Raw genomic sequence first — 20,616 nt, 5'->3', positions numbered from 1 at the left:
GTCAGTTTGCCTACAGCGGCGGACGGCAAAGGCTTTGCCTACAGTGGCAGACGGCAAAGGCTTGTCCCGCAGTGACGTCCAGCTGACGTCATTCGGCGGACGGCAAAGGCCGGATGCTCTTTGCCGTCAGCGGCGGACGGCAAAGGCTGCCGTTAGCCGCCTAACGGACTAACAGCGCATTTATTGACATCGGCTTTCTTTGCTGTCAGCCGCTGATAGCAAAGGCCCCTTTGCCGTCCGCTTCAAAAAGCAGACGGCAAAGAAGCTCTTTACCGATGCCTACTTTGCCGGAGCCTTTTGCCGTCCATGTGCCGTCCGCAATCCTTGCCTTTGCCGTCTGGCAGACGGCAAAGTAGCTGATTCCTGTAGTGTTTATCTATCTATCTATCTATCTATCTATCTATCTATCCTCTCCACTCTCGCCTTGAGATCATCGGCTCCTCCCCAACTCCTTCCTTTTCCTATGGCGGCTCGCGCATACATAGAGCTAGGTTTATGTATGCCAATGATGAGGTTCTGCCGTTGGTGAACATACTAGAGCTAGGTTTTGTCTATGATAATTTATGCCAATGATGTCGCTACATGTAAGTTGTCGAAAGCCCATTTAGCTTACATGTATTTACGTGTCAGTACTTGAAGTGTAGCACCACTAGTCCCACATGACTCCACAACTTTTAGTTGCTCGCGTCGCCACTGGTTTACACCCTCATGGTGCATGGCTATATGCCACATCGGGGCATCTGCTCGGCATGTGTGAGTCATGTCAGAAGGTTGTGGGATTCTCCCACTGGTTATCATCCATGTCGGACGGTGACTGGGCGTGGCAAATCTGGCCTAGGATTTTGGTCAATAAGCTCGGTGTACCTACAAATCAGGAGGAGCAGGCGGTCTTTTTGCTCTCTCTCTCTCTCTCTTCACCGCCACAGATGCAAAGGATGGGAAAGTGATGAAATTTTGGTCTGCCTTCTTCGAACTAGAGTCCCTCGGGGTAACCAAGCTGGCTTGAGCCATCCTCGTCGTCATCAATCCTCTGCATCGACCTCAACAACAAGAGCTAAGTATCAAGGGGAAGGGGTTCTCTTGCCGATTGAATCCAGTGTGCCTTATTCAAGGATTACATTGGAGATGGTGGCCATGTCATCTCCGATAAGGTCACTGTGTGCACCAGGACCCAACTGTGTTCTTGTTGTGCCAAAACAAAGGGCATGCCTGCAATTTCGAGGTCTTTCAGGGTCCTTTTACGGAGTGCCGTAAAAAATTTGCTATGAGATGCCAACTTTTGAGACCTCTGGTCCGTTCCCGTTGTTAGAGCATCTACAGCCGGACTTGGCAAATCCGGCCCCTCAAACGCCCGCAGATGCGCCTGGACGTGTTCGCGGGCACTGACCGGGCACCCCTCAAATGTTGTGCCGCACATCAAAATACCGTAAATTCCGATCCTCAAATCCATGCAATCCATGCACGTCAATCATACAGTACAAATTGTCTGAATTCCAAAGTTCGAAACAAAGCAAAGCAAATCATAGTTCAACAAACCGGACATGACAAAATGAAATCAATGTCCGAGCGTGATGGATGGCCTCGGATCACTGGCTGGGCGCGTGCTCCGAGCGGAAGGCGTCCTACTCCAGGCGGAATGCGTCCTACTCTGCCTGCATGCGGGCAGCCTCCTCCGCTTGAAGTCAGGCTGCCTGCCCCGCTTGCAGCCGGGCCGCCTGCCCCGCTTGCATCCGGGCCGCCTGCATCCGGGCCGCAGCCACCCTCGCCGCCTCATAGTCCCTATGGTCGTTGATCTCCTTCTTCTTGTCCACAAGCCACTTCTTCTCATGCTCATCCAAGAGTGTCTCGTCCGCCAACATGATCCTCACATCTTCCATGTCCCGTGTGAGTTGCAACCTCTCCTTCTCAAGCTCTATGTCGTCAAATGTCTTGGCCTTCTCGAACTCCCATTTGATCGCCGCTTGTTGCTTCTCTAACTCGATCTTCTCCCTCTTAATTTCCAGCTTCTTCTCCGCCCTCTTCCGGTCCTACTCCATCCTTTCCTTTTGCGCATTCAACATGAGCTTGTACCTCTCCTCCTTCTTGTTCTCCCTTACCGAAAAAATGCCCATCCATATGGACGACATTTTGGTAGCCGCGGCATCACGGGTGGCACGTGCCTGCTCCCACTTGTTTCCCATGACTTGGCGGTTGTCCTTTGGCACGGTGGCTTTTCCATTCGTCACGACAACATCGTCCTCTTCATCGTCCAACCCAATTGATTGGTTGGAGCTTGAGCCATCATTTCTCTTCTTGCCGGACTTGAGGTCGGACACAACTTGGTTCCACTTCGGCGTGCCATTCAATATGACCCAACAATGGCTAAAAGCAAATGGCTTCTTCTCCACCTCGTGATACAAAGTGGCCGCCATCGCCGTCTAGCAAACAACATATGTATGAGCACAAGAATAAGCATATGGAATGGACGACAAGATGAGGCAATCGAGCTTACGTGAGTTGTGACTCCCATCCCACTTTGAGGGTGTTTGGTCACTTGTGAGTAGTAGCCGACGTATTTGTTCACATCCCCTTGAATGATCCCCCAACGATGTTGGAGAGATGCCACACTGCGAGTGGTCACGATGGGATGCGGCTCCACATACTCCTTTTGCTCGTGATACTCCTTCCAAATCTTCGTCCAATAGGTGTTCCCCTTTTGCTCGGTGCCGCATATTGGATCCATCGTTGTGGCCAACCAAGCTTTGACCAACAAGATGTCCTCAAATCTTGAGAATGCCGAACCTCTTGCCTTCGGTGTCTTGGTCTTCTTCTTCTTGCTTGGATTGGGATCGAATGTTGTCCCAACTTCAAATGCGGTGGTGGCCTCCAATTCATACGCTATTTCGGTTAGATTTTCATTATCATTGATCATGTTCGACAAGAACGCCTCCTACATGATTATAGTTTACAAGCATTCATCGTGAGCGAAATGAATTAGCGGTCTATGCTAAAATTTGATCAGACAAGAGCAAAGAAAACGCACCGACTCTTGTTCGGTCATTCCGTCGAACATGTCGAGGGCAGCCAGGACACTGGCGGAGCCCGTGCTCATCCGCGCCCGAACGAGCTGCGGAGAGTCACACACGTCGACCGCCGGCATTTGTGAGGTCGCAAAGCTCTCCGGAATGGACCAGCCGGTGGTCGGATAATCCTCTGTCCCAATGGGGTCGGACGGCGTAATCCCCGCACGCGCTCGGAGGGAAGGGGTGGGGATCCGGGCGTGGCGGAGGAGACAGCTGCTCCACCACATCTGAACCTCCTTGCGCCGCCGCCGCCTCCTCCCTCTCTTGCTGCCGGCGTTGCCACAACTTGCGGGCGACGTTCTCCACCTTGCAAGTCGCCGCCGACGAACGAGGCGGACTGCGTCTCCATCGCAACGGTGTGGGTCGGGCTGGACGACATCTCCGGCGGTGTGGATTGGGAGCAAGGGTGCAGAACGGCGAGGGTCTGGGCGCAGGAATGGTTGGAGGGCGGCGGGAGGAGGAGGAAGGGTTTGGTGGATTGATGCAATTTAGGGTGGGGTCGGGCTGCCAGGTCTGACGTGGCGGCGTGCCCGAGCGCCCTCATATCCGTTCCATATTTGGGCTGGATATGGGGGGAGGGGGGAGCCCGGGCGTTTGAAGGCCGTTTGAGAGGCACGTCTGGGTCAAAAAATCGTGACTAAACAGTGACCGGGCGGTCCGCCCGGATGTATGAGGCGGATTTGAGAGGTCCGGCTGTAGATGCTTTAAGAGAAAGGTAAAAGGGACAAGTGAGAGGCATATGAAAAGATCCAAATCCCGTTGCAGAATATGCCTGTTTTAACTAACACGAAAAGAAATAAGCTGTCCAAGAAGCATTACACACTACTTGTCTCCTCTTTGATGTTGACATGTCTCAATTATTCGAGTATGCCGCCCGCCTAGAAGTTCTATATTAAACGTGTATGTACACAGATCCCCGTTTACATTATTAGTCCATTACGCCGTCCAGTCGCTGAGTCACATACATGAGCTACCAGTACCAGCTATTTGGGTTTAATAAGCGTGATTATTACAGGTAAGCAGGCTGGATTAGACGCTGAGAGCTCGCATAGTCGATCTGCGCACCCTCTGCCATCCGTGCGTGCATCATTATCTTCTATCCTTATTAAACTGCTAAATACCCCCTCTTAGGATGATGAGGAGCCGCGATTTCGTATTGGTTCAGCGTAGTATTATAGGCGCATCTCGATTGGTGATTAAATATTTGTGGCCGAAACGGGCCACAGGTTTAATGTAGAATGTAGCATATACAATGTCGATTTCGAGCGTCCAACTCTATAATTGCTATCATGATGATGAGTGAGCTGAACTGACAGTGATCATTCATTTTTCTTTTCCATGGACACACACGAAAGGATAGGGCTTAGCATTGATCCTGAAGGAGTTAATCATCGAAGTTGAGGGCGGGGCGGGGAGGGAGTTAATCATCCTCCGCGATCACAATAAGATTGCGCTAATACGATGCCGATTGGCGGCGGTAGGTAGGTGCGCGAGCGACTAGTCGTCGACCCCTGGGCTCGATCAAAGCCATCCTCCTGAGCAGCTAAACAATTTAACGAGACAACCACCACATATACAGATAGATGCTCTGTACGTACGGTGTTGCTGTTCTGCCGACTGAACCAACGGAATGCAGATGAGAACAATCTCGGACTGACGTGCTCACAGGCCCGGGATGGATAGAATTGTGCAACGCAAGCAGCCATAGTATGCATTCACGTATGTATTTATATTTATATGCTATAATGGCAATGGGTCTTAAATGTGAGATTAGGAGGAAAAACTAATTGCTATGTAGAATGATAAACACGATATAGATCCCTAGTTAGGCCTCTAGACTAGCTCATGTACTATTGATTGTCTCATTTTCCTCGCCATAGGCATAGTTGATGTACTCCCTCCTTTTTTTAGTATGCATATAAAGTTTGGTCAAAGTCAAGCTTTGTAAAATTTGACTAACTTTATATTAAAAAAATAACAACATTCACAATATGAAATCAATATTATCAGATGCACCATGAAATGTATTTCATACTATGTAGTTTTAGTATTGTAGATGTTCATATATTTTTTATATAAATTAGATCAAACTTTGTGTAGTTTGACTTTGACCAAATTTTATACGCGGCGTAAAAAGAAACGAAGGGACTAATAAGGATGTTAACAATAATGAGAACACATGTTAGGATAACAATGGTGTTGGATAGACCCAACTTGTGTAATACTATAAGATTTACGTCATCAGTATGTTGTGGGTATTTTCTGATAGTGCCTTAATGATTACTTACTTCCTTAGACCATGAGAATATCATAGACTTGAATATCAGATGGTTTCTTTGGGGTTGCCAAGCATTACTCCTTAACTAGGTAATCCTAAAGGCAATTTTTCGAAAGAGCGAAAAGTATGTCATGGTGATAGATATGTCAAGATTGGGATTTGCCCCTCCAGCGATGGAGAGATACACTCTAGGCCCACTAGGTATTACTGTATCTAGCCAGGTCAGGTATGATGACTAAGAATTAATCACGAGGATATCGAAATACAAAAACAACAAAAAAGTACAAGTTGACAACGAGGGTAACAAAGTATAGTGATCAAGGAGTTGATCACGAGGATACAATCAAAGCCTTACCTCGGTTGTGTAACATATCATGAGGCAAAAGAAATTGTATGTGGTAAGTAATACAAGATTTTCTTGATACATTAACCTGCTACTTGGGCCATGGGCTACCTGCGAGATCCCCTTGGATTTCGGAGGCCCCGGGAGGCTCCCCCCCCCCCCCCCCGCAGGGTTGGCCCTGACGATTAGCGACAATTAGGAATGCTATGAGAAAGTGTCTCAGATGATCTCTAAATTGTTCCGGAGATCCTGGAGAGTCCCAGTGATATCCGGAAGTGTGTCGCCGTCGGTTGCTTTCGTTCAAGGCCCCCGCTGCTGGAACAGGCATCTCTCATTTTCAAGTAAACTCCCCGCCCCCCTTTCTTTGCCCATCGTCCGCCTGGCTCGTTATTCTTTGAGATCTGGATAGAGCCTCTCTTCGGGGCGGAGAGGTACCAGAATGTTCTAGAATATTGTGAAAGGCTCCGAAACAATCTGTAAGGTTCTATAAGTCTCTAGAAGGTTCCTATTGGCCGCCACCCCACTTGCTTGGGGGCAAGGCATACTAATAGGGCCAAATGGTTCAAGCCTTCATAACTGGGAGTGCAAGGCAATCAGTTGGTGTCTTTCTGGGACCCCTCGGAGCAGAAGGTTTTGGACTACTCTAGGAGTTGGTTGACCCAACCCCTTGGGACACCTATATATAGGTGGCCGAGAGGCGCCCTAAGGAGCACACTAGAGCCCCTAAGTCGAAGCCGCACGCCGCTAGCCGCCGCTGCTCACTATCTACTAGATTAAAACTAGTTGCACCATCGTTGAGGCTACTACTACTCCTTCTCATAAATTGTATGTAGTTCTTCGTGCTGGTCCACGGAGTGTTGCAGTGTCGCCAGATCGGTATGTCCGGATACCTCAGAGGTGTTATCTACTTCCATGCTAGATCGGGCAGATCATTGTGAGGAGAAACTCTCGCGGCTAGGGGGTATAACCTAGTTGTAGGAGTCGAAGGACTTCACCGACACCGTCTACTTCTCTGTCGACATGGGTATGACTTGCTATCTACACCTCCATAGTGATCTTAGGCTTGAATGTGTGCAATTTTGTTAGTTTTGTGTAGCACATTCTACAAGACCCACTTCAGAAACGGTCGATGTGATGACATCAGATCGATGAGTAACGCCATGACAAAAGATTTATTGAAACACAACCGCTAAGGAACTCTAGCTGGACCTACCAATATCGATTTATGAGAGCCCCTCGCCTTCTCGCATGGCGGGCAGCAACATACAAGGAAAGAGGTGGGTGAGAGAGGGAAAAGGGAACAAATACAACCGGGTTGGGTAGCAGTAATTTTTCTCTTCTCTTTGTCTCTCCTCCACCATTGCCTCGAGAGTCAATGGCTCGTTCCTAGCTCCTCTCCTTCTCCTTGGGCGGCATCGCCAACAGGAGTGGGGGTGGAAATGAAGTTGTGCCATTGGTATACAAAGTAGAGCTAGGGTTTCGTCTATGATTTTTTGTGCTAGTGGTGGTGATATGTGTAAGCTATGGAAAGCCCCTTTAGCTTACATGTATTTACATGATGCTCCTTGAAGTGTAGCACAATTGGTCCCACATGACTCCACAACTTTGGCTACTCGCATTGCCACTTGTGTATACCCTCATGGTATATGGCTATATGTCACATCGTACCTTCAGCTCGGTATGTGCGAGTCGAGTCGGAAGATAGTGGGGTTCTCCAACCAGTTGTCATCCACGGTGGACGGTGCCTGGGCGCGGCTGATTTGGCCCGAGCTTTTGGTCAGAAAGCTTGGTGTGCCTACAAATCAGGTGGAGCAGGCGGGCTTTCCGCTCTCTCTTCACCACCGCAGAGGCGAAGGAGGCGAAAGTGGTGAATATGCGCTCTCCCTCCTCCAAACTAGAGTTCCTCGGGGTAACCAAGCTGGCTTGAGCCATCTTCACCTACATCTATCCACTGCATTGACCTAGCCGCGAGAGCTAAATATCAAGGGGTTTCCTTTGCCGGTTGCTTCGAGTTTGCCTTCTTCAAGGATTGCATCGGATATGGTGGCCATGACATCTCCAATAAGTTCACCGTGTATTGTGTTCTTGTTGTCTTCTTTGGGGTCCTTTGTGCCAAAAGAAAGGGCATGCTTGTAATTTCACGATCTTTCATGGTCCTTTCACGGAGGATCTTAAAGAAATTGCTATGAAATGCAACTTTTGTGACCGCGGGTCCATTGACGTTGTCAAGAGAGAGGAAAGGGGACAAGTGAGAGGCATATATATGATAAGATCCAAATCCCTTTTGCTGAATATGCCTGTTTTAATTAACATGACAAAAATAAGCAGTCCAAGAAGCATTACACACTAGTACGTACTACACTTCATGTCTCAGTTATTCGTGTATGCGGCCGGCCTAGAAGTCGTATATTAGACTAATCACTAGTGTATGTATACAGATCCCCGTTTACATTAGTCCATCACGCTGTCCAGCGGCAGAGTCACATACAGGAGGTACGATTTGCCGCTGAGACCTCGCATAGTCGATCTGCTCACCCTCTACCATCAGTGTGTGCACCATTGTCTTCTCTTCTGTACTTAAACTAGTATGACACCGTCTCTCAGGATGGTCAGGAGCCGCGATTTCGTATTGGTTCAGTCAGCGTACTATTATAGCTCGATTGGTGATTAAATATTCGTGGTCGAAATGGACCGCAGGTTTAATGTAGACTGTACCATGCATATACAATGTCGATTTCGAGCGTCCAGCTCTATAATTGCTGCTATCATGATGATGAGTGAGCTGAACTGACAGCGATCATTCATTTTCTTTTCCATGGACACACACATACGAAGGGATAGGGCTAACTAAGCATTGATCTTGGAAGGAAGGGGTTAATCATCGAAGTTGCGGCGGTAGGTAGGTACGCGACGCGACGCGAGCGACTAGTCCTCGACCCCTGGGCTCGAGCAAAGCCATCTTTCTGAGTGGCTAAACAATTCAAGGTGACAACTACCAGATATACAGATAGATGCTCTGTACGTACGTTGTTGCTCTTCTGCCGACTGAACCAACCAACCGAATGGAGATAGAACAATCTGGGACTGACGTGCTCGCTCACAGGCCCGGGATGGATAAACTTGTGCGGCGCAAGCAGCCATACTATACATTCACTTGCAGCACACATCACGATCGGTCGATGGACACATGTCGCTTTCCTCAGCCTCTGCGAACGCGAAGCAGCGGCCCGGGTGGAGAAAACAAAGAAAGAAAGGCGCGAGGTGCAGGCTGCCTTGTCTAGCTGACTAGCTCCAACATGCGATGGATGGATAGACAGATGATTGCGCGGGCGTAGGTTCGTCTTCTTCCTGACCGGTTACTACTACTGTATTTGATTAGCCGATGCAGACGCAGACGCGGCGCGCGAGCAAGTCACCCCGCGCGATCGCAGATCGGAACTCAGAAGACGGCCCTTGAGGCCCGAGGGCTCAAAAGCCGTTTTCGATTTGCCCCGCAAGTGTGTACAGATCAGCAGCGGCGCGCGCGTACGCAACGGAACGACAGCAGCAGCGCGTACGTACGGGGTCGAGTATGGTTGGCCGCAATCATGCTCCGTATCTGGCGGAGAGGGACGGAGGCAAACGTGGGCGACTGGGCAATGAGTCCGAGAGGGACGTATGGCCGGCTGCCTCAGCTCAGATGGTCATCGGGGGCACGTAGTGCTATGCTATCCGTAACGAACAGACCAGGAGAACGGCGGCGAAGTGTTTCGGCGCCGGGACGCATGCATGTGGTGTGGCGACCGCTGGCCAACGGAGGAGGGAGGAGAGGTAGCAACTACTAGCAAGGAAGGATACGTGGTGAGCGGTGATCCTGCTTGCTGATCGCGCGCCGTCTTTCGTTTTCGTCCGGTCCGGCGTGTGGTCGATACCATGGCGCGCCAAAATTGACTGTCTGTCTACCCGTCGCCGTCGCTGAGTGGCGTGCCGAGCAGCCTTGAGGCACGCACCACACGTGGTTTATCCACGTTGGGGTCGGACAGCGACAGAGACAGGAAGAATGGGGCACGATAAGAGCCAGGAATGTGACGTTCAAATACAGCTTTTTTTTTGTAAAATGCGTGATGATATTGCAAAAGGGTCTGTCTAGAACACATCTAGATGTGACATAACTATGTCACATCACCACTATGTTTGTGGTCTATTTTTTTGTCCCAGCTATTTTCTTTTTGTTCCTTGTTCTGCGTTATTTGTGGGAGCTTAGCATCCTTAGAAAACATCTAGATGTGAATTAGACAAACTGTTGCAAAAGACGCACACTGCCTTCTCAATTTCGGGGCTCCAGCAATCGAAATCGAACATCTCAAACTTTTTTTTTGAAACGGAGGCAAAATGTTTTTCTTCGGGATTTGATCAAAGGCTGCGCGTCGTTGCCCAACATAGCTCCGCCATTGCACAAAGGGCAGGGATAGCCGAGACGACGTAAGTGGCCCTGACGCTGAATCTTAGATGCCCGGCGGCAATACAATACTAAAGAGCTAAGCATAACCGTTAGCTGTACCGACGACAGCAGGAGTGTGTCGCCTGAAAAGGAGTGTGCGTCAACAATATTTTCACACGAACTGGATGGAAACCTATCAACGGCACAACACGGTATGGATTCGTACCGACGAACTAGATATACTTGATACATACCAAACGGGGTGGCGTTGAAGGAAGCAACCGTGAGCGAGGTCGCCGGCGCTTTCATGGACAAGAGCACAATCACCGTCTTCACATGGTGTCGGTACCTCTTCAGGAGGAGGAGCACCGAGTCACAGTACTTTTTCGGGGCTCCAGTAATCGAAATCGAACATCTCAAACTTTTTTTTTAAACGAAGGCAAAATATTTTCCTCCTCATCTCATTAATTAAGAAGAAGAATGACTGTGTTCCAGAGTTCCATGACCACAAAGGTCAGTACAATCATCCCCCCCCCCCCCCCCCCCCCCCCAACATAGCTCCGTCATTGCACAAAGGGATCACTCTCAAATTTCCCAAATATTTAGCCCCAGCGATGAACCTCTCAAACTAGATGCCATACCAGCATGCCTAGCCACTGTATTCGTAACTTTGCCGCTTCACGGCGGATCGAAGCAAGGCAGGATCACACAAATACTAATAGACACATTTTCGAACAGAAAACAAGAGCTCTTTTCAGTCTGTTTAGTAAGTCAATTGTGATCCAAACGTAGAATTGCTCTCTAAACTTTTTTTTTTTGCAGGGAAGCTCTCTAAACTTCATTCAGAGACAGACTACATTCACTGACTATCAAAAATAAATATACACTCTCCGGAACGTTTCCATGTAAATATGTTGCCCATCGACTACGGGGACAACTCTAAAGGAATGCAGACAAAATCACACGTTCTGATTTTCTGGTGCATGCATGATGCTGCACGGGAGAACTAAGGGCATGTACAACGGTGATATATGGATACAGATGTCTCACGATAAAAAGTAGTTTGAGGCATATATATTGATTTTTTCTCCCCAATGCTAGCTACTACTAGTGGACCTTATCAAATACTCCCTCCGTTCCAAATTACTCGTCGTGATTGTAGTTCAAATTTGAATTAAAACCACGACGAGTAATTTGAAACGGAGGGAGTAATAAAAAGTAGATTCTCACTACACATGTATACCTACTTTTCACTTCAACTTTTTCAACTTTATGTACTGGACCATACTTTTTCTCTCCAATCACCCGCCTCCTGCAGAGGATTCCGCTTCTTCATCAGAACTTACTTTTACCGAAAAAGGCTTTCGCCCCGCTTTATAAATAAAGCAAACCGCCAAGAGCACGCATACAAGGACTAGTTCAGAATACAAACACCCAGTTCACACAACACGAAGTACAAAGGTTCTGCTGAGGGCACAGCTCAACAAGCCCAAAAACAATAAAACAGAGGCGGCCGCAGCCGGCGCCGAGCGGAGGTCGGCGATGAAGGTGGAGATGGCGTCCCGATCCTGAGGGCGGCTAAGCGGCCACCAGAGCTGCAAGAAACCATACAGTTTGAATAGAGCGTCAGTAGCCCTCCGAAGAGGGACGTGCTGAATCACAAGCTTATTGCGGATCGTCCAGAGGGTCCACGCGAGTGCCCCAATCTCGAGCCACCTAATGTGGCGAGATGGCAGGGGGAGTTCTGGAGTTCGGCGAAGAGGTCGGGGAAGTTGGTGTGGCACCAATCACCACCCACCACCTCTCTAAAGCAGCTCCACACAAATTGGGCGGACACACAGGAGAAGAAGATGTGATTGGAATCTTCGGGGGTACCACAAAGCGGGCAGAGGCCAGATCCAGGACCGTTGCGCTTGCGAACCTCCACCCTAGACGAGAGTCGTCCGTGGATCCATTGCCACATGAATATCCGGATTTTCAGTGGCAATCGGATGGACCACACCGCCGAAAGGGGGAGCGGAGCGGACGAGGGGGCGATGGCCAGATAGAGGGACTTGGTGGAGAATTGGCCCGAAGGCTCGAGACGCCACCGAACCTCATCTGGGCCAGCATCCACAACCGGCTCGTGGAGGGCGATGCAGTCAAGCAGCTCCTGCCAAGCGGCGGCCTCCGGAGGGCCAAATGGCCTCCGGAAGGCGAGGCGCCCTAAGTCAATAAGGGCCCTCTCTATAGAGATCGTGGGGACGACAGCGATGGCGAAGAGGACGAGGAAGCGGGCCGCGAAGGGGGAGTCACCCGCCCAACGGTCGAACCAGAACAAAGTAGCCGCCCCCGATCCAACCGAGATGGACGTTCCTATGCGGAGGACGGGTAGCAGTTGGATGACCGACTGCCAAAACTGGGAACCGCCGGACCTTTGACAGAAGGCCAGTGGTTGCCCACGTAGGTACTTGTTCCCGATGATGTCCAACCATAGGCCCCCATGCCCTTGCGAAATGCGCCAAAGCCAGCGGGAAAGGAGGGCAATATTCATGCGCTTAGAGCACATGATACCGAGGCCTCCTTGGTCACGGGGCTTGCAGATGTCCGGCCAGCTAACCATATGGTACTTCTGCTTATTATTATCGCCAGCCCAGTAGAATCGAGATTGGATTTTGGCGATCTCATGGTGAAGGGGCTCGTGAAGGCTATAGAAGCTCATGAGGAACAAGAGGAGGCTAGAGAGGGAGGAGTTGATGAGAATCGTCCGAGCCGCCTTCGACAACCATCTACCCTGCCAAGGCTCAATGCGAGTCTGCAACTTGGCCACAGACGGACGCAAGTCCACGACTGTGAGCCGAGAGTCACTAATGGGCGTGCCCAAGTAGATCGTGGGGAAGGAGCCCAGGCGGCAGTTAAGGCGGTTGGCAATGTCAAGGGCCTGAGTCGGGGGTAGCCCAAGACCATCACATCACTCTTGTCGAAGTTGATCTTGAGGCCAGACATTTGTTGGAAATAGAGGAGGAGGAACTTCAGGTTCGTGATGTTCGCGTCCGAGCCTTCTACCATGATGATGGTGTCGTCAGCGTACTGGAGCAGGAAGATCCCGACGCCACTGGCCAAATGGGGAGTGATCCCCTGAATATGGCCCGCGGCCTTAACCTTATCCAGGATGGCAGCAAGCGACATTTGATCCTACATGACGTATGAGGCATCACCCTAGGGCCATGCATTGTACATGCCCTAAAACTATGCGCTCTTGGCACCCCGGCGAGGAAGCAACTTTCCATGGCGACCCAGTACGCGCGCACGTCTTTCCGCTCCACCCCCTTGTGGTCAAATTTCGTGTTTTGACCCTTTTCGCATAGAAATTCAGGATATGACCCATGTTTGATTTTTTTTTCGAGATTTGACCCTTTTTCCTACCGCCACGAGCCCTGGCGGTAGGATTACCTAGCCTACCGCCAGAACCTGTGGCGGTAGGACACTTATCCACGTCAGCAGCGTTAACAGTCTCCTTCCCTGTCCGTCCCACCCTACCGCCACATGCCCTGGCGGTAGCCTGTCCGATCCTACCGCCAGGGAACCTGGCGGTAGGGTCTAGGGCACTTATAAGCCGCGGGCCGCCCCACCCCTCCCCCTTCCCCCCCAACCAGCCGCCCCAAGAACAGAGGAGTTCTTCCTCTCGCCCCCTCTCTCATCTCCTCCACTCCTCCCTCTGATCTTCGTCGTTTCTTCACCGTTTTTGCGGATCGAGATGGCCCGAAAGAAAGCAAGGTAAGCTTCTTCGATCCCTTCAGTTAGTTTTAGACAAATAGCTTCCGATTCGTCGCATTATTTGATTCAAATCACTCCCTTTTTTGAACTAGATTTAATTATTTTGAACCCTAGGATTGATTTAGGTTGATTCTAGATGTTATATTTTGTTAGATATGAACTCTAGTCACTAGTTGGTATGGTTATGTGAAGATGAACCCTAGTTCATATTATTTTTGGAGGATTTTTTTATATGATGCATGTGTGGAGGAATTTGTTGTGATATGATGATTCATGTTGATATGCTATGATTCAAGTAGTGGATGTAGTTGGAGAACAAATGTTGAACTCTCAAAATGAACCTAGGTTTAGATTTTTTTTCATGGCGATGAACCTTTTGTGTGATGAATCTATATGTTTAGGTACGAAAGCATGGAGCAAGCACCGCCGACTCCATCACCGCCTGCTCCTCCTACTCCTCTGCAGCACATTCCGTCAGAGATGCCGCTCCCGTACATGTACGAGACCTTCCCCGAGCTGCTGCAGCCGGTGGGATCTGTCTCAGACGAGGTCCTACAGGCGACGAGGGCAAAGCGGTGGCACGAGAGGGCAGAGCGGATCCTTGACGATGTCACGGGTTGGTTGCAGAGGGTGAAGGAGTGGAAGAAAGTGAAGGCAGAGATGGAGGCAGATCCAAGTATTTGCCGTGTCCGCCGGGAAGCATGCATTGAAGTTGCGCAGAATTACTCCAACTATCTCCTGAGCAATTTGGGCCGGAGAATCTACTTCGAGAGCAATGCGGAGGAGAGAGCCAGGATGCCGCCCCCAAGTGCATCTGCGTTCGATATCATCAACTGGGGAAGGGCGGAGGCGAAAACTCCAACGGGCAGGGCAAGGTGGGAGTGCTTGAACGATCGGATGTCGACCAGTGTTCCGCCTCCGCCTGAACCGGTGGATCCGTTGCCGTATCTGTCTCCACGGCCAGGCCTAACATACGAGGAGCTCTGAAGATGATGATGTCTGCCCGCTCTTCGAAATTATCAGCAAATCGTCTTACTAGTTTGTCTTGTGTCTTTCAATTATGTTCTCGATGAATAATGAAACTATGTACCTCTTGTAATGCCATTTGTTCATTATCAATTCAGTTTGAACATTAAGTTAACTTCATGCCATTTATTCTTGTCAATATGAGTATACTTTCATGGTAAAAGAAATGAGTATATACTTTCATGATAAAAAACATGTCTATATACTTCAAGTGTTATTATTGTGTATGTAATGCCATTTATTTGAGATCTATTTTTTAGCCGCTATATCATTGATGTGAAAAGAAACAAGCAGTTAAACTTGAATGTGTAAAACACAGGACCCTACCGCCAGGGCACTTCGATATTTCGTTACAGAAACTTTCGTAGGCAAAAACCCAGCCACCACCTACCGCCAGGGGTTCTGGCGGTAGGTTTAGACAGGCTACCGCCAGGGGCCCTGGCGGTAGGTTACTTATCCACGTCAGCTCGGGCAAACGGCTGCCGTTCCCCTCCGTCGCACCCTACCGCCATGGACCCTGGCGGTGGCCTGTCTAACCCTACCGCCATAACCCCTGGCGGTAGCGAAAGGGTCAAATCCTGATACTCTTTCCAACAGGGGTCAGATCCCGAATTTCTATGCGAAAAGGGTCAAAACACGAAATTTAGCCCCCCCTTGTGCCCTGTCCATCTATTTTTTTGACATCTTGAGCATGTCCATCTTGCTGTCAAGCGTTGTGGTCGACCAACCTTTTGTCATGAACTTTTGGAAGTGGGAGCTGCTTTGCAAGTTGTAGCGTGGAGTGGCACCTGGGAATGGGATGGCAAAAGCCGATGCCGACTTCGCTTTGAATCTTGCAGATGCAATTCAGATTCTATGTCCCGGACGGAGTAGGTCCCGCCGTGGCTTGTCGTTATACGCTGCATGTTTTCCCAGTGTCCCAAATCCATCTTACCAAGTTTTTTTTGGTCACAAACAATAGTTTGGTCTTTATGATGACTGGCTCATGCCCTCATTGTCCATCCCTTGCAAACATTGGCCAAAACACGACTGACTGACAAAAACATTTGCTGTATAGTTTTGCGCCTTTGCTAAACCTCATTCAACCAAAAAAATGTTTCCACTTGGTTGATTTCACCTGAAGAAGCCCTGAGCCATGGCTCGCCAAGACGTGGAGTTTCCGACAAAGGGTGGCTTTTACTGACTCAAAATGAGGAGCATTAAGTTCAAGTGGATACAAACAGGGCTGAAGAAAGGGATCGCACTGGCGAATTGGCTGAAGCTGAAAAGTTTTTCCGGTCGCCTGATACATAGGCGGGCGCTTACATAATTTTGCCAAAGCATTGCATGCTGAATAAAACACATGCTCAACAAAACACAAGTCCTTACCCATGACACGATGTTACCATGGCGACTGTCCATGCCTAAATTGGGCAGCTACTGCTGCACCTGCACACCTCAAGTTCTGATCCAATTTCTCTACTATCCTTCTCTGAAGATGCATCTTCAGAGGTCCACTACGGTCGCCCGACTTTCGATATCCACAAGAAATGTTGCCCAAAACAAGCTACTTCACACGGCCAAACCTCTCCACAAGCTTCTGCTCAATCTCCAGCCTCTTCTCCACCAACAACGTGTACTTGTTCAGCAGCTCATCGTCCCCCTCGCAGCCCCCAAATGGAACAGCCAGCTTCATGCTGAGCGATGTCCTATCCGATCCGCCCGAGTACACGCGTGAGATCGGCACGAACTCGCCCTGCTTCTTGCAGAGCCACCCATGGGCTGCCCTTAGAGCAGCACCCAGCGATGCAGAGTCTGCATATCGATCGGTTAGATGCATACTATATTCAGCTCATTGTTTTAAGGTCATGTAATGCATAACAAGAAGGGAACAGTTGGGTATCTAAGCAGGTGGTTTAAATTTCATGCACATGCCTGGTCTTTGAACAGTGTAAACTGGACAGCCAAAAACGGACGCCAACGTCTTCAGAATTGCCTGGTTTGACGATGCGCCACCAGTTGCTATGATCCGCTTCGGGGGCACCGGCAGGCCGCATCTCTCAGCATGTCCCCTCATGGACATGAACTGGCCTTCTATTAACGCGCGCACCTGAATAACTCCTTGTTAAACCACCGGTGGAAACTGTATTTGGCATGTTCAATCGTTTCATGACACCGGCAAGTCTATTTCAAAAAACAAAAATGACACCAACAAGTTGTAGTACTCCAACCTCTGACGGAGGATCAAACTCGTCCTTCTGACGTTCCTTGGTCTCAGCTAATGGTCCACTGGTTAAAGTGTCAACAATGTAGCGGTGAAACCCGACTAGGCACATATATTAGCACATGGTGTGAGCGATGACATGAAGAGAGGATGGGGAACGATATGCAAGGTCGATAATAACCTGGAAGTGGTGGCAGGATCTCGTGCTCCTTGTAGTAAAATCCTAGTTTCCCTCCTGTGAAAGAAGAAAAACACGAGACATAATAATCCATGTGAAAGCTACCATTCTGTGGCCAATGAAAGAATCTAGCCCGATTGAAGGAAAGACAGGCTTTTCATAGCAACTGCCTTAACCTTAGTGGGATCAACGCATAATCAAACATGTGTACCAACTTGCCGAAATGTAAACTTTTATAGACCTGCTAGTTTAAATACCTTAATCTATTAATCGGAAAAAAAACCTTAATCCAATGAAATCCACACCACCTTTTCAAGATATGCATTTTGAAGGATACTAAACATTTTGATCAAATACATCGCGTACCATTTAAGGGGTCTGTTTGCTCAAGCAAGTTGTTGAACACATCCCATGATTTCTCAGCATAACGATCGCGAATGTCTGACAATGAAGTACATAAGTTAGCAAGAGCAACAGCACAATAGAAGGCACTGAAAATGGTACCTTCTCGAGTTAGAGATCCATTTTTGTAGCAAAGCATAACCATGTAGGTGCTGGGGTCAACTGGATTAGGAAGGATGTTTCCATCCAGGGATGGTTCAGGGACGTCAGTTACCCCAAATACCTGAAAGATCATAAAGGCGTCCCAAACTCACAATTACGAGCAAAGGTTGATACAAACAAAAATTATGTTACACAATCACATCTTTTTTTGCAAATCCTTTTACTAATTGTTCCATCGCATTACAAGAAAAAAATAGGTTTGATTCGCACAATAGGCTAAATTCAAAACCATCTCCTAATGTACAGACTAAATGCACGTTCATATTACAGCATTGCTCTTAAGAAAAATACAATAATTTGTAGGCATGGTGATAGATGATTACTGTATCACTTGTTCCAAGGCTGATTGCTAGGTCACCAGGATTTCTCAGAGTTAAGCCTGCATTATCTCAGCGTATGAAAAATATATTTTTTAATTTGCAGTATCTAAGGGCTCTTGTAAGCTTTATACTAGGGTTTTTTTATATGAGAAAACAGACATCATATGACTCATATGTAGAAAATCAGGAGAACCTGAAGTACCTGCAAGGCTATTGGGGTTGTCCCCTGACCACTGAACGACCAAACAGTTGCTTGTAAACTGAAATCTGAGAAAACATGAGGTATCCAAGTATATCATTCAGACACATCATTAATGACTAAACCGTTAATTTGGTTTCAGTGTTCATATTGTTTACTTGAAAAGGTAACACCCCATTGCAAACAGCATAAATATTACTTACCAATCTGGCAAGTTGATATTCCAAATTGCAATGTAGGCAATGAATAAAATGTTAGTTTGTGCATATAACTCATAATATCCAGATTTTTGTCCAAACAAGTAAATGTGCTAGACCATGCTACTGAGCATATATGAGACAAAAATTTCCAAAAGAAAAATCTAGACAAACAAATTCCACATAAGCTACCTCTGAACAAAATAAGGAGCTAAAGTTCCGGCGATAGCATGCGCTGGTGCTAGCTTCCCAATCTTCACATCTAAATCTGGAGCTGTAGCCTGTAATAAACTTGGAACGCATCAGAAACAATCACAAAGTAAACTGGAGGGGGAAAATCAAGTAAACTGAATAATCTGGTTATGCCACCAGCTATTTTGAGTCCCCAAAGATGTGGTTTCTGCAAACTGCAGTTGCAAAACTCTGAACATTTGAACAAACCAAACCTCAAGGGCATCTTGGCGCAGCTGGCGCGTCTCGATGTCCATCAAGTTCATCCCGGCGCCGTCGGTCTGGTCGATGCAGGCGTAGCCGCCGATGAGCAGCGACGCCATGAACGAGCTGACAAGCGAGATCCTCTCGGTGCCGTCGTAGATACCCCGCCTCATCTGGAACATCTTTCTGATCTGCGGGCCGGTGCACCGCTCGTGCGCCCGGCACCCCGTCATCCGGGCCAGCGCCAGCGCGCCGCCCAGCGCGGCCTCGACCTCCCGGCACTGCGCCGTCGTGCTGCTGTCCATCCACACGGGCGACTCCGGCGCGGCGAACGCGCCGGCCAGCTGCGGCGCCAGGCCCCAGGCCGGGTCCAGGGACGCCAGCGCGGCGCCCGCCCCGCGGCCCCAGTAGACGCTGCCGTGCTGCTGCGCGCTGCCGGAGACGGCGGCCACGCGGCCGTAGTCCACCCTGGGCTTGAGCCTGCGGAGGAGCAGGTCCAGCGCCTCGGCCCACATCAGCGGCGGCGACACGATGCGGCCCGGCTCGGCGGCGTCCCGGCGGACGCCGCCCTCCGTGCCGTAGTGCGGCAGCTCGGAGTCGAAGTGGACGGCGTCGTGGGCGACGATTGCGAGGCTGGCGTCCAGCACGGTGGCTTTGAGCGATCTGCGGAGACATCAAAGGCAGCAATTCTAGCGCCTCGTCACTCAGGAAATATTCTGTGACAGAAGATGATAGTCGGAACAGAGGAATGGCGTTCTTACTGCGTGGAGCAATCAAACCCGAGGAAGAGGGAGCCGTCTGGGAGCGGGAGGGGGAGGGAGCAACCATCGCCGTAGGCCATGAGGACGGGCAGAGAAGCTCCGTGCTGTGTTCAGTCGCTGCCTCGCTGGATGTTTGTGGACTTTTGATTTGATGACGACGAAGGGGAGAAAAGTGGAGCAAAGCCAAAAAGAAGATTGACAAAAAGGAATATGCTTCCATTGAGAGTTGAAAAATCAAGACCGCCCGATAAACGGGTGCTCTAACCGACTGAGCTATTTTTCTTCGAAAGTACGCCTAAGCATACCATAGCTTTATAGAAGGCAGAATTTGAATTACAAGAAACTACGCTCGCTGCGAACAACGAGCATAGCACAAACACCACACCCAAACAAGGGCAAAGACGAACAACACCACGGAGCAAGCTAGAACGCAAGGAGCCTATCCTAGGCCCTGTTTGGTTCATAAGTCCTAGGACTTTTTCTAGTCCCAACTAAAAAGTTTCTAGTCCCTAAAAAGTCTCTCCCTGTTCGTTTTCAGGAACAAAAAAAATAACAACCAAACAACACCATAGGGTGGCGGGGCAATGGGTGCAGGGAGGGGCATTGTTGGAAAAAGTCCCAAAAAGACTCTCCTTGAGAGTCTTCTTCATTTAGTCCCAAAATGCAACTTTTAGTCCCTAGTAGTCCCTCCTGTTTGGTTAAAAAGTCTCTAAGAGGGATTTTTTCTAGTCCCTACACCAAAAAGTCCCTGGAAACAAACACCCCCCTAATCGAAACACAACACCGCGTCACGACCGACACCGGACACCTCCGAAGAACACCAACTTCCGCAGAACTTCACTTATCGACGCACCATCCGCTCTTAATGCCTAAG

The 20,616-nt window shown here is 49.2% G+C and overlaps 1 protein-coding gene across 3 annotated transcripts; it reads right to left on the bottom strand.

The window, feature by feature from the left end:
- Positions 1-16,065: 16,065 nt before the first annotated feature.
- LOC123053816 (xylulose kinase 2) lies at positions 16,066-20,011 on the bottom strand. 3 transcript variants are annotated; one of them, XR_006425864.1, is made up of 11 exons: positions 19,743-19,920; positions 18,993-19,644; positions 18,739-18,827; positions 18,353-18,417; positions 18,154-18,209; positions 17,771-17,891; positions 17,633-17,707; positions 17,270-17,323; positions 17,096-17,190; positions 16,800-17,007; positions 16,066-16,679 (listed from the first exon to the last, which is right to left on the bottom strand). XR_006425864.1 is itself a non-coding variant. In XM_044477381.1 (11 exons), the coding sequence occupies exons 1-11, from the start codon at positions 19,820-19,822 to the stop codon at positions 16,432-16,434; spliced, it is 1,710 nt and encodes a 569-aa protein (XP_044333316.1). In that variant the 5' UTR covers positions 19,823-20,011; the 3' UTR covers positions 16,066-16,431. The 3 variants fall into 3 exon arrangements, 2 of the variants coding, with proteins under 2 accessions (XP_044333316.1, XP_044333317.1); XM_044477381.1 differs by having other exon boundaries at positions 16,800-16,974; positions 19,743-20,011; XM_044477382.1 differs by having other exon boundaries at positions 16,800-16,974; positions 18,993-19,670; positions 19,743-19,935.
- Between the last annotated feature and the right edge of the window lie 605 nt (positions 20,012-20,616).

Source organism: Triticum aestivum, chromosome 2D, assembly GCF_018294505.1.
Source record: "Triticum aestivum cultivar Chinese Spring chromosome 2D, IWGSC CS RefSeq v2.1, whole genome shotgun sequence".
Lineage (NCBI taxonomy): Eukaryota > Viridiplantae > Streptophyta > Magnoliopsida > Poales > Poaceae > Triticum > Triticum aestivum.
This window is presented reverse-complemented; position numbering and strand designations above follow the sequence as displayed.

Bases quoted from the DNA above. Each gene is read 5' to 3' on its own strand.
- LOC123053816 (XM_044477381.1), bottom strand. From the start codon at position 19,822: ATGGCCTACGGCGATGGTTGCTCCCTCCCCCTCCCGCTCCCAGACGGC. The intron at 17,708-17,770 runs GTACCATTTTCA...CTTCATTGTCAG, and splicing joins TGGATCTCTAACTCGAGAAG to ACATTCGCGATCGTTATGCT. The intron at 17,191-17,269 runs GTTATTATCGAC...ATATGTGCCTAG, and splicing joins GATCCTGCCACCACTTCCAG to TCGGGTTTCACCGCTACATT.